Source organism: Eublepharis macularius, chromosome 6 (genome assembly GCF_028583425.1).
Source record: "Eublepharis macularius isolate TG4126 chromosome 6, MPM_Emac_v1.0, whole genome shotgun sequence".
Classification (NCBI taxonomy): domain Eukaryota; kingdom Metazoa; phylum Chordata; class Lepidosauria; order Squamata; family Eublepharidae; genus Eublepharis; species Eublepharis macularius.
Genome location: NC_072795.1, coordinates 45,494,910 through 45,507,574, shown reverse-complemented (window position 1 = coordinate 45,507,574; position 12,665 = coordinate 45,494,910). Strand labels below are relative to the sequence as shown.

The 12,665-nt window shown below is 41.1% G+C and overlaps 1 protein-coding gene across 4 annotated transcripts in view; it reads left to right on the top strand.

The window, feature by feature from the left end:
* ACSL3 (acyl-CoA synthetase long chain family member 3) overlaps positions 1–5,086 on the top strand; it is a 73,381-nt gene extending 68,295 nt beyond the window's left edge. For all 4 annotated transcript variants that reach the window (XM_054982468.1, XM_054982467.1, XM_054982466.1 and 1 more), the window contains exon 17: positions 306–5,086. In XM_054982468.1, the coding sequence (XP_054838443.1) occupies positions 306–469 (164 nt within the window). In that variant the 3' untranslated portion in view covers positions 470–5,086. The remainder of the gene's footprint in view (positions 1–305) is intronic.
* The last annotated feature ends 7,579 nt before the right edge of the window (positions 5,087–12,665 follow it).

The window sequence follows — 12,665 nt, the reverse complement described above, 5'->3', positions numbered from 1 at the left end:
ATTACCATTATTCACTTCTTGTGTTGTTCAGTTTTTCCTACCATCTGATATACAAATGCTATGTGGAATTGTTTGAGCTTTCAAGAATGCAAGCCTTGATGCAGAGGCCCACGTGCCCTGTTGTCTCTGGCACCAGCCATTTATTGGGGGAGAGTGAGAGAGCCTGAATTCCTTCCATCCAATCCTGAAGAGGTCATACTCATGACTGCTGTCAGCACCAATTAGCTGTTAGGAATATAATATAATGAGTATATTAAATAGTCAGTGTCAGCTAAGCTGTCCTTTTTCTTTTTCTGTCATTGCAGCAAATCTGGAGAAATTTGAAATCCCACTGAAAATTCGTTTGAGCCCTGACCCTTGGACTCCAGAGACTGGCTTGGTGACAGATGCCTTCAAATTAAAACGTAAAGAGCTTACTGCACACTACCAGGCAGATATTAATAGAATGTATGGAACAAAAGTAAAATAATCGTTTTTTCTTGCACCAGTTTGGTATGGTGAGCTCAGATCAAATAGGAAATACTTGAATCACATGTCTCGTCACTTGGGACCAACAGAAAAACACGTTTCATCAATTTCAGCTTATGCTGTTACTTCTGATAATGTCAACATCTTTAACTGGCAGGATTAGTAAAATTTTAAGGCAGAAAATTTGTGTCTGTCTTCTTTTTCCCAGTTCCTTTACTACCTTGTCAGTGTGTGACTCTTCCTGAAAGTCCTTTTGGACTAACATGATTTTGAAGCCTCAAGTTTTTAAACCTGATTTATAAATCCTGTACAATGTTCTGTTTGTAACTTTTTGAAGTTTGGATATATAGAGGGATAACTTGGCTACATGATTAGTTTGGGGGCCTTTTTTACATAAGTATTTAAATATTAAAGAATTATCAAGGTCAAATTATGTACTATTAAATGACTTACAGGTAAAAAATCATTGTTGGCCAGAAGACCAGATTATTTGTTGCTGTGCAATTGTTTTGTATAAAATTGCAAGAGAAATAGTCTGACATTCTGACGTTATAGAACAACAGCTGATATATGTGCCTGACAATTTCCTTCTACATATATATTTTATTTTTTTCTAAAATAAGGAAAAACTGTCATGGCAAAGCACTGTATATAAGCAGGTGTGCCTGCAGAACAAGTTGTTTTGAGACTTTATTCATACAAAGTTTTCTCTTTAACACTGCAAATGTTATGTCTAAGATCAGTCCGTCTAACAGAAGTAGTTCACTTTTCAAAATGTATTGAGGCCATTTTATAAAGAAATCGAATTGTTTAAAAAGTGAGAACTCAGTTTAAAAACAAAATGCATACTGATGTCTTTTTCAAAAAGTGAGACTTTTATTTGTGTTTTATTGGTTTTACTGTTCAGGCTTGCTGTCTTGTTTTGTACAAATCAACAGTTATGGTCCAGTTCAAGGCTAGCTGAAGCCCAAACATTTAAGAGCGCAGTCCATTGTGAAATTTTCCTGTGCATTTCCAACTACAGTGGGTTCAAGTTGCTCTCCTGCAGATCTGTCATTTTGGTGTGATTTGCACAAGAAAAATAGATGCTGCACTGTGCTCTTTGTGATGAGAACTTTTCATTTATACTGATGGTGGTTCATGAAAGCTGATGGACATGTCCATTTTAATTTCCTGGCTGGTGGAAACTTGTTTTAAGCATATTTAGTTGGACATGAGTTTTGCTCATTTTCATAACGCATTCTTCCAGGTTAAGTGTACTTGGGATCATAACACAAGTCTCATTTAAGTGGATAGCTCATTGTTGTGCCCAAAATATTTAGTTTGAAAATAAGTTTAATTATATATTCTGCAATGAAGATTTTGGCACTTAATCTATCTGCTTTAGTGCGCATGCTTTCCTCCTTAAAAGTTGAAACTAATTGCAGAACTGGGGAAAGTTTTGCATAGATAATTGAGGATGAACGTAAAAGTTATTTTCTTGACATTCAAGATAAAGGTGCACTCCCTGTTCTTCCAGAGGTCTGTATGTTCAGCTGAGCCTCATGGATATCAAGATTAGTATTCTGGGTACCACGTCACCTGCATATTTTTTTATTCTGATATTAAAAATACCTTAATATTGGCAACTTCATGTTATAAACAGCACCCATTATCTTTATCCTGCAAGTGTGAAAAGGCTTTAATTTGTAAGAATTTGCTTCCTTTCTTAGAAACATATAACTGTGGTCTTGGATCTTCATACTGGTTTGGTAATGGGGCTTTAAATACTTAAAAGACTTTGGATACAATTCTGTCAAAGTTAATCAATTTTTGATCCTGTTGCTTCCAGTGGGAGAGTTACAGTACCACACTACAAAGTGTGTAGGACTTAGAATGCTGTAACTCGGCTTAGTTTGGCACTGCGAAGAACTTAAATTTCTCCCATAGAAGTCAATGTGATTGAAAAGTGCTTATCTGGGACTGGATCATGTCCATCCTGTACTTGAAACAATCCATGACTGCTATTTAGTACTTTTTGAAAGCTTTAACATGGCAGATTCAGGAAACAAATTTACAATAGCAGTTTAGTTGGAAAAATAAAATTTGAAACCTAAAGAGAGTGATATGTGGGGTTCTCCTATGGAGTTTTATTGCAAATTGTCAAGTAGATTTTTTGTAATAGTTAAAATGAATGTTAAGACTGATAACGAAAACCTTTGCATTGGTGTCACTTCTCAAGAACTGGCATAGTGGGATGAAATTCTAGTGGATTTATTAAAATATTTTTAAATGTATGAGCAGCCACAGCCACACATCGTGTTTTTGGTCCTTTGTACAAAATTCAGTTTGTAATTGAAACTTATGGCAATTACGCGGCCTCTGCAAAGAGAACTCAGTTGAAAAATGATACATGTGGCCATTGCAAATATTTTTTTGAATGTCTAGATTTCATAGTTATCTGGCTCCTTTATTATGTTAAGATGGTATTTTAATAATCCAGGGTTGACATTTGGGATGGTTTTTGTGTTGCTGTACAAAACTTAACAATACATTCTTTGTAAATGTTAAGTTCCATGTTTACTTGACTCATGGGCCTAATCCCTGCCAATTGGTAGAGTTTTTTAATTAGATATTTTAACATTATATGTTTAGGAATAAGAAATCTGACATCCAACTTAGCTTTTGTGTGCATTACTATGTGCTCTCTACTGAAAGAGTTTTATATATGACAGTTCTTATGGAAGCTATTCTTCCATGTTCATAGGGAAGGAACTCAAATGGCCTGATGTTTGGTTAACTTGAAATGTCTCATGACTTCCATTGAACGGTTTTACTACATGTGGGTTCTTTTCTGCTTTTAAGATTCAGGTACTAAGATGAAACCAAGCAATATGAAATGATCACCCTTTTTGATCACTAAAATTATAATGCAGGAATTCCTTGCAGCCGTTTTGTCATTTTCCCTAATTGTCATTTAATCCCTTTTGAACTACTGACCTGGCTATAAACCCTCTGGCTATAACCCTCTGGCTATAAACCATGATGGCTCCTTTGGCAAGGTATAGTATAAGAACTCCTTTAGAAACGATGTGGAAGCATGTTCAGAAACTTTAAAAACTTAAAACACTTGCTACTAAAAGAGAGCCACATTTACACTTAAAATTTCTAGTACTTCTGGACCAAACTAAACATTACATGCAACAGCCCCCACCCCAAAACTGATGTTTGTCCTTTTAATGAAAATCATCCATGAACAAATGGCAAGTCAGAGGAGCTACTTAACCCCTTTCTCAAGCTGTTATGCTCAAAGTCTATAAGGAGAGACAGCAAGGAGAGATGGCAAGAAGAGCTACCTTTTGCAGCACTACTGTCATGTCACTTTTGAGTAGAAAAAATGGATGAAGGAGCGGTTCTGTGGTCGTTCCCCTTGCTGTTTCTCCCCCTAATACACCTGCCAGTTAACAAACATTTGCAAAGGAATGTTTAGCTTAGCCAGACTAATTTGACATAATTTATTTCCTAGATTGTGGCATTAAAGATCAAAGTCTCTTACATTGCTCCAAGGTGTGAATCCATATGGATGTGTACCTTGGCAGGGCTGACCATGTGAGTCTTTTTGACCTCACTAGGAACACAGCTTATAGTTGTATGAGTTCTCATCGCAGCTCCCATATCACTGGACGAGTGAATGAAATTTTAGTAATCTTAGATAGAATGTGCAGAGAAACAAAATCCTGTGACGACTTACTTTAAACATCTTGAAATTCTTCAAGAGTTTAAATATAAAGCCATTTTGGCCCAGATATTGCATGTTACCATAACAAGGATAAGCAAAACATTTTTGTAGCAATGGATAGAAGATATTAACTAAGCACTGCTTCTGTCTAAAAAAAAATGGCATTGTGTCACCATTGTTTGTGACAAAGATCCATGCAAGTTCCACTGAAAGGAGTACAGCAGCAGTGATGGATTGTACCTTTATATGTCAAGAAAAACCTTGGACGTTTTTACAGATGCTGCTGCTATTGCAGTTTACAGAAATTACATCTATTTACCTCAAGGGGAAACTGTCTTTTTAGCAGTACAATGTTTTGCTGAAGTTAAAGCTAAAAGCAGTGTGCAATTAAAATTCACAATGAAGCCTGTAAATATGCTATGGGCTATTGCTTTTAATAAAGATGAGGAAAATATGTGGAGTTGAACATGAACATGGTTCATCCATGAGAATTTATACAGCAAATTCAGTGTAATAGAAGCTCGTAGAAAATAACTGTTTGCTGCCAACATGGGCAAGGTTTCCCTCTCCCCTCCTTTCCATTGGACTTATTTTTTAAAATTTGATTTTTAAGTATGTGGTGTATGTGTTCTTCTGGGCTTGTAAGAAAACTACTCCTCTGTTGTCTTTTAAACTGGCAAAAAAAGTTTATACACATTAGACAAGCTGAAAATGTAACTGGATGACCAGTTGTTTTGTTATAGTAATTGGGTATTTAATGTAAATTCATTAATCTTAGTTGTTACTCTGAACTGTCTGAAAATGTGTCTATCATAACTGAGTTATATTGTATGAATTATTTATTTGTAATTGGACATTTACACTTCAAAAATAAAATTAAATTTGAGTTTCACAAGTTAATCTGTTTCCAGCTTTTCACTCTAGCAGTCTTAGCAAAACCAATTCATAGTGGCAAAAATGGGAAAGTGATCTGCAGCTTGGGAAGAGGTTCTAAACAGAAACAACCACCACACCACCCCCAACTGCTGTGAGCATTACCATGACCTGGCAATCAATATAATGATTTATTTTACTCTCTGTCCCCATGGCATAGGGGAGAAAGGGAAGTTTCCCTGAAGTATCCCATCTTGGGTAAGCTTTTGACTTTTTACCAACAGCTGAACTAGTAAAAATGTTCCTGGAAAGCATCTCTTCAGACTGCAGGGGAGGGAATCACATAATTGAATGTTTCTTTGTGGGGAAAAAATCCCTGAATCAGCTAGTCTTGTATATCAGAATGAAAGCCAGGCCAGAATATCTTGTTGTATGGGCAAAAGTTTGTTTACTACAGAAAAACATAGTTTTTAGTCATGCTGTGGCCCAGTCAGGTATGTGCTGTACAACTAATTGTATAACTACTTGCCCCTTATAGCCTCCCCAAGCCATTCCAGTAAATAGGTCAGATAGTTCTGCATACCATAGTTTGATTGTGGTTTACAATTATATTTTGGACAGTAAGCACAAACCATAGAGTGCCATGTAATAAATGGATCAAAGGAGAAAGTGCATGAGTCAAAGCTTGTTTGTGTAGCACCAAGCCGTGTTTTGTCATCACATCTAAAATGAGCCAGTGGTATCAGATATAAAAACATAATTTGTTGCCTTACGTCATCCTAGCTTTAACTGAGACTTGGGATTCTTCACTTATAGTAATTTCTAATACCAAAAGGATCTTCCTTTGACTAACTTCAGTAGACTGTTCTTAACATGCTGTAGCAAATCATAACCTTTACTGATGTAGGTCAGTTTTCTTACGCTTCAAACTGCGTCTTCCTTAATTAGTTTATTTACCTTACTTTAATGAACGTTTGTTTGTTTTAATGTGAGAGATGCCAGAACCTCTGACTTCTTCCACTGTAAACTACACAAGCCATTTAAGTGCCCACATAGAAAGGCATACCAGGTTTATTATGCTAGATCTCTCGCCTCTCAACTTCTCCCTTTTCCTCTCCCTTTCTGCCATTTTCAATAAAACTGAGTTTCATTATCATGTCTTCTGTGCAGTCCCACATGGGAACTGCGCCTGCACAGGCCAATTGTAAATGTTCTAAAGCGCCTAAAGGCACGAGAAATTCGCCTAGCCTTTTCAAGCTTTTCCTCCAGGCGTGGCTATAAAAGACAAGGTGAGAAACTCCCTCCTTCAGTTCTTCTTTAGCTGCCGCTGAAGAAGAACGTGTTCTTTGCTCCACTCATCAGCTCCACTCGTCGATTCCAAAGATAGATGCAAGTTTGGGCTTTCAACTCCATGGCGTCAAAAGCTCTCTTCAAGAAGTATTCTCATTGTGGAACCAAAATGGCCCTATCGGATGGACACAACAAATGCCTGTTTTGTCTGGGTGAGGGCCATGACACCTTGTGGTCATGAAAGGACATCACGATTGAAAGTGGCACTTCAGGAGTCAGCCCTGAAGGGCACTATCAAGTCTAAGAATAATGCCGCAGATAAAAAACAGTGGCCAGGACGGGCCTCCTCAGTTCCTGTAGCAGGCTCAGCACCTATTACCGCTGAGAAAGATCAGTTGGTTCCAGTTGCTTCTTCAACGTTTCCACCTTGGTGCCAATCAGAGCCGCCTACAAAAAAGGCTAAAAGGAAGCATGCCGATAAACAGTCAGCCTCAAAATTGTAAAAGAGGAAAAAGTCCTCCTCTTCGGCTCCAACTATGTCGGCTGTATTGAGTTTGCCCAGGGTCCTGAGAACCCCATCTCCAATCCCTAGATGGTGTTCTGTTTTGGTTCCATCCTTTTCAGAGGGTGAGATTCCAGAAGTCATAGAATTGTTGACAGCCATTTCTCCATTGTTGCTGTCATCAGTATGGCCTGTGAACAGACAGAGGGCTTCTTTGGGACCATCTGAGAATGACAGTCATTTGGAACTGGCTCCCCATCATAGACACCATCGGTGTCATTCCCCATATGGTTCCCTGTACCGTTACTATGCTTGTGTGTTTGAAAGGTCACTGGGCATGCACAAAGAAGACCGTTATGTGGTGGTTCACTTGGAACCTAGAAATAAAACCTACATCAGTTCCAGCCATGGTTATGGAAGACAACACTGTCCCAGAACCAACATTGAATCCCACTGCACTCTGATGACGATTTCAGCATCAGATCCTGCTTCAGAGTCTTCTCCATTGGAATTTCTGATGGAGGATATAGCTGTATCCCCAAGTGTGGACCTCTGCTTGTATACCGAGCAGTTTATCCAAATAGTGAGATCTTTGGATATTGAGGTGACCTGCTTTGCTCTGACCTATTCAGATCCAGTCTTCAAGGTACTTCACTCAGGCCAGCCTCTACTTTGGTGATGTCTAAGAAGTTGGTCAATACATATAAGACAAAACAAGAACGATCAGGATTTTTGTTTACTCAGCCTCCAACCAAATCTTTTGTCACCGAGACCCTCCAAGGCAAGGGCCTACATAAAAATACCGGCCATTTGGCTCCGATCGATAAGGAGGGTAGGAAGATGGATGTGCTAGGCAGAAAGGTTTATATGTCAGTAGCCTTAACCTTTAGAATTGGTAATAATGGGTAATAATGAGGCCATTATGGCCTGCTACCAGCTTTTCATATTTAAGTCTAATACCAAATTATAAACAAGGGCTTGCAAAAATTCTGCAAGGGGAAGGTTCTCCAAACAACAAATTAATATGGCTATACACATTTGGGACTGCTCTTCAAGAGCTACAGCTTCTGCACTTATACTGTATAGACATGTGTGGCTCAGAATCACGGCTCTCACCCCTCACCATAGGAAGATGGTAGAAGATCTTCCCTTTGAAGGGTCAGACCTATTCTTGTTCACCATGAATGAGGCTCTAAAAAAGATTAAAGATGATAAGGTAATAGTAAGGCCCTTGGGTATTACACCTCTCTAAGCAAATCTCTTTAGGCAAATTTTCCTTCAAGGCCGTATGCACCTTATAACAACAAATAGAATTGGTTCCATTCCCAACGGATGCTTACATTGCCCAGAGGATCTCAACAGCCTTCTTCGTTAGCCTCTGTTCAGGCTTGGAGGAGATATTTCTGAGCTAAATCAAAGGATGGTTCCTGATCTCCAAGGGAATCTGTCTGGGTACAATAAACAGGGCTTTTGATGCCAAGCCGTCCTGTGCCATGGCAGTCAACTACTCATTTCCTCAATAGGCCGGCGAGTTGATCACCCAGGAAGCTTGGTGCTGTCTGTAATCAGCCAAGGCTACTCCCTAGAATTCAAGACAACTCCACCCAACATTCCCCCTCTGTTCAATTCTCTACCTCCTCCTGCCTTATTCTTGGAGGAAGTGGAGTCACTGCTGCAAAAACAGGCCATAGAACTGGTTCCATCCAGTTGTACCAATGGGGTATTTTCCTGCTATTTTATTGAGAGCAAAAAGTCATGGGGTTCCTGCCCCATCTTAGATCTTAATTCCCTAAATGAGCTTATGGTTTTCAAAAAGTTTTAAAATGTTGTCATTAAAGGACATTTTACCCTTGTTACAAAGTCAAGTTTGGTTCGTTACTGTCAATTTAAAAGATACATGTTTTCATATTCCAACAAATTTTCACAACAGAAAGGTCTTTGCTTTCCATGTGGCACTGAAAAATACCAATACGAGGTTCTTCCTTTTGACCTCTCCTCTGCCCCTCATATTTTTACAAAAGTCATGGCAGTAAAAGTAAGCCACTTCATGGAAGAAGTGTGTACTATATTTACCTATCTCAATGATTGGCTCCTAGTGGGCAAGACCAAAGACTCTCTGTCCCAATACACATCTCTGGTTCTTGCAGTCCTCCACCAACTGAGCCTGAGGTCAACCTGGAAAAGTCATCTCTGGTTCCCAGGCAAAAGGTGATTTTCCTGGGGGCAGTTTTAGACTCCTTGCTAGCCCTTGCCTTCCCTACTCCAGAATGGATAGGGAAATTTCTCCTCACTCTGAACTAGGTCCTTTCATAGAGGCACCAAAGTGCAAAGCAAATACAAAGACTGTTAGGTTTTATGATCTCTCTGACTCAGTTTCATTCTCCAGGATGAAGCTTCATCCCCTACAGAACTGGTTCATCAGAGTGTTTCACCTGCACTGACAGAATCTGTTCAAGCAGTTCTCAGTTCCAAGGCTCATCTACAGGTCCCTGAAATGGTGGAACAACACACAGAACCTATTAGTAAGGACTCCCTTCAGCTCCTCCCCAGTTCACCTTTTGATCTATATAGATGCCTTTCTGCTGGGATGGGGAGCTTGCTCTGGAACCACCTAAGTCAAGAGGGCATGGTCCCATCAAGAATCATTTATGCATATCAACCTCCTTGAGCTCAGGGCACTTAGGTATGCTCTGAAGTCTTTTGCTTGCCTAGTCGAAGGCAAGAATGTTCAGATATGCACAGACAATACAACGGCCATGCATTTCTTGGGCAGGGGGGCACTGGTATGGGAATGGGCTATTCAGTCTCCTTTTCTGTCATACACTTAGCAGGCAAGGAGAATGATCTGTCAGATGCACTAAGTTGCTCCACATCCTGGAACGATGAATGGTCAGTCCGCATGAACTTCCTATGTCCTATGTTTGCAATGTGGGGATATCCTACCATAGATCTTTTGCCACAGACCGCAACAGGAGATGTGCTCGATATTGCTTATGGGCAGGAAAGGGGAAGACCTCTCTCACGGACGCCTTTCAGATCTGCACTCTCCTGTATGCATCCCCCCCCCTCTTCCTCTTATGTTGATACTCAACAAGATGATGACGGAAGGTTCCTCAGTGATTGTAATAGCCCCTTTCTGGCTGAGGCAAGCCTGGTTTGCAACTCAATTCCACAGAGCAGAATCTGCCATTTCCCCCTAACACAATACCTGCTATAGGACAATGTGGTTCTCCATCTCAACCCCAGGCACTCTGAAACGGACAGCCTGGTTCATATCCCCCGTGGACTGAAATTTTCCTCCCCAGTCCAGAAGGTCCTGTTGGAAGCTAGGAAACCATCCACCAGGAAATCTTACCTATCCAAATGGAAAAGATTTTTGCTATGAGCCGCAGGCAACAACTTAAACATGGTCTCAGCCCATTACCATTTGTTTTACACCATTAAAGTCCACTTGGTGGCCATTTCGGCCTACCATGACAATGTAGATGGGAAATCTCTCTTTGCACAACCACAATGCAAGTCCTTCCTCAGAGGTTTAGCAAACCTATATACTCCAGCATCCAGGCCTATTCCACAGTGGAGGCTTTCCTTGGTTCTTGTTTCAATCATGCGTAAACCTTTTGAACCCCTAAACCTGCTCTCTAACGTTTTGGACAGCTAAAATCACCTTTTTGGTGGCTATAACCATGGCTAGGAGGGTGAGTGAAGTGAGACATGACCCTGAGACATGACCCTCCTTTCATTAAGATGTTTGCAGATAAGGTGTTTGTCCGTCCCTTTCCTTTCTGCCAAAGGTCATCACTACTTTTCACTTAAATCAGGACATTGTTTTACTGGTATTTTTCCCTATACCTACAACTGACAAAGAGAGATTTTTGCATGCCCTTGATGTGCTTCTCCTTGGACAGGACGGCTCCTTTCTGAAGTGACCCTAATCTCTTTGTCTTGTTTAAAGGACCCAAAAAAAGGCCTGAAGGTCATTGCACAGACCATTTTGAATTGGATAGTTTGACTCATTAAGGATTGTTATGAACAGTCACCATGCCCATTGCACATTAGAGTTCAATCCACCTTGCCAGCCTTCAACTTGGGCATCTCTCCAGTGGAATTGTGTAAGGTGGCCTCCTGGTCTATGTCATCCACATTCATCAAACATTATGCCATTGATGTAGGGACATAGCTGTGGGCAAATCCATCCTGAAGAGTCTCTTCCATGAGAGCTTCACACCCACCTCCTGGGTATGATCGCTCACTAATCTCCCATGTCGGAATGCAGAGAAGGCGCAACAATGAAAACAGGGTTGTGCTTACCTGTAACTGTTGTCCATCCAGGGGCAGTGCCAGGGTTTCTGGCGCCTGCGGCTGCCCCTACGTGTGCACGCACAGAGTGTGTGCACACGCCCCCCCCCCTGGACTGTGTGATGACATCACTGTGTGTGACTATCATGCAGCAAGCTGGCTCCATTGGCCTGCGGGCAGCTGGGACGGCACGCAGAGGCTGCCTGCGCTCCCAGTTGGGTGCAGCGGGTGGCTGGGGAGGTTCCGCACACTGCCCCGGACGCCTGCAGCACCTGGCCCATGGCTGCTGCACCCGGCCAGGGGCATGTGGTGGCAGTGGCGGTAGCAGTGTGGGAGGCTGCAGCAGCTGTGGGCCAGGCAGTCCAGCTCTGCGCCCCGCCCCCCGGCGCCCCCTTCAGTGCCTCAGTGCTCGAGGTGGGAGCCAGACCTGCCTCAATGGGCACGCCAGCCCTGTGTCCATCGAGGAGTCTTCTGTGCAGACACACATCCCTCCCTCCTTCCCTGCTGTGTGTTCTTTTTTTATTACCTTCCTTCTACACTGATGGCTTAGAAAACTGAGGGAGGAAGCTGCTCGCCCTGGCTTTTATAGCCACGCCTGGGGAAAAAGCTTTAGAATGTCCACAGCTAGCCTGCACATGTGCAATTCCCATGTGTGTCTGCACAGATCACTTGATGAACAACAGTTACAGGAAAGTACAACCCTGTTTTAAAAGGCATATTTCTCATATCAAAAGGCATGACCCCTGTCTCAGTAAAGGTTATGCTGGAGTAAATGTTGGTCTTTAAAGTACCATTGGACTCCTTGTTTGTTTATTATGTCAACCAAGCTGTGGGAACTTCAGTCTCATGTTATTCCACACCTTTTTTATATGGGCAACTAACTGAAGACTTTTGCTTTGCAGCGAACCATAATTAGTTGTTATGTCTGAACCACAAAACATAGTTTGTTCTCCTCAGTATAAGAAAGGATTCTGAACAATGGTTCAATCTTGGTTTATAGGGAAAAAACACAAATCATGTGTGGTTCAGACATAATGACTATGGCTAGCTGAGAATCAGAAGTCTTTAGTTAGTTGGTTGTGTGTGATGGGAGGGAGGGAGACTGGTGTAAACCCTTGATTCCCTAGACTTACTTGTTTAGCTCCAAATTATGGTTTATTGCATCAGAACCACATCTGAGTGTGTTTGGTGTGAGATGACTATACGAGTTATGTTCTGCAAGCGGTGATACTTAAATACAGAAAATGATCCAGCTGCAATGCTCTTAATGAATTGCCTTTCATAAGAAATAGCACTTATCTTGGACTGTGTTGCAGTGTTGAAGTTGAGCATACACTACAAACAGAAGCTGATGTTCTATAGATGGAAAGAATTTCTGTCCCTTTCATGGCTCTCAGTAATCTCATTTGATGATTTCTCTGAATCACGGAACTGTCTCAATTGAAGCATTACATGTAGTGTGAGATAGTATGAAAGGTCTGTCTGGTAGCATTTGTTCTTGATTGCTGTTCTCAC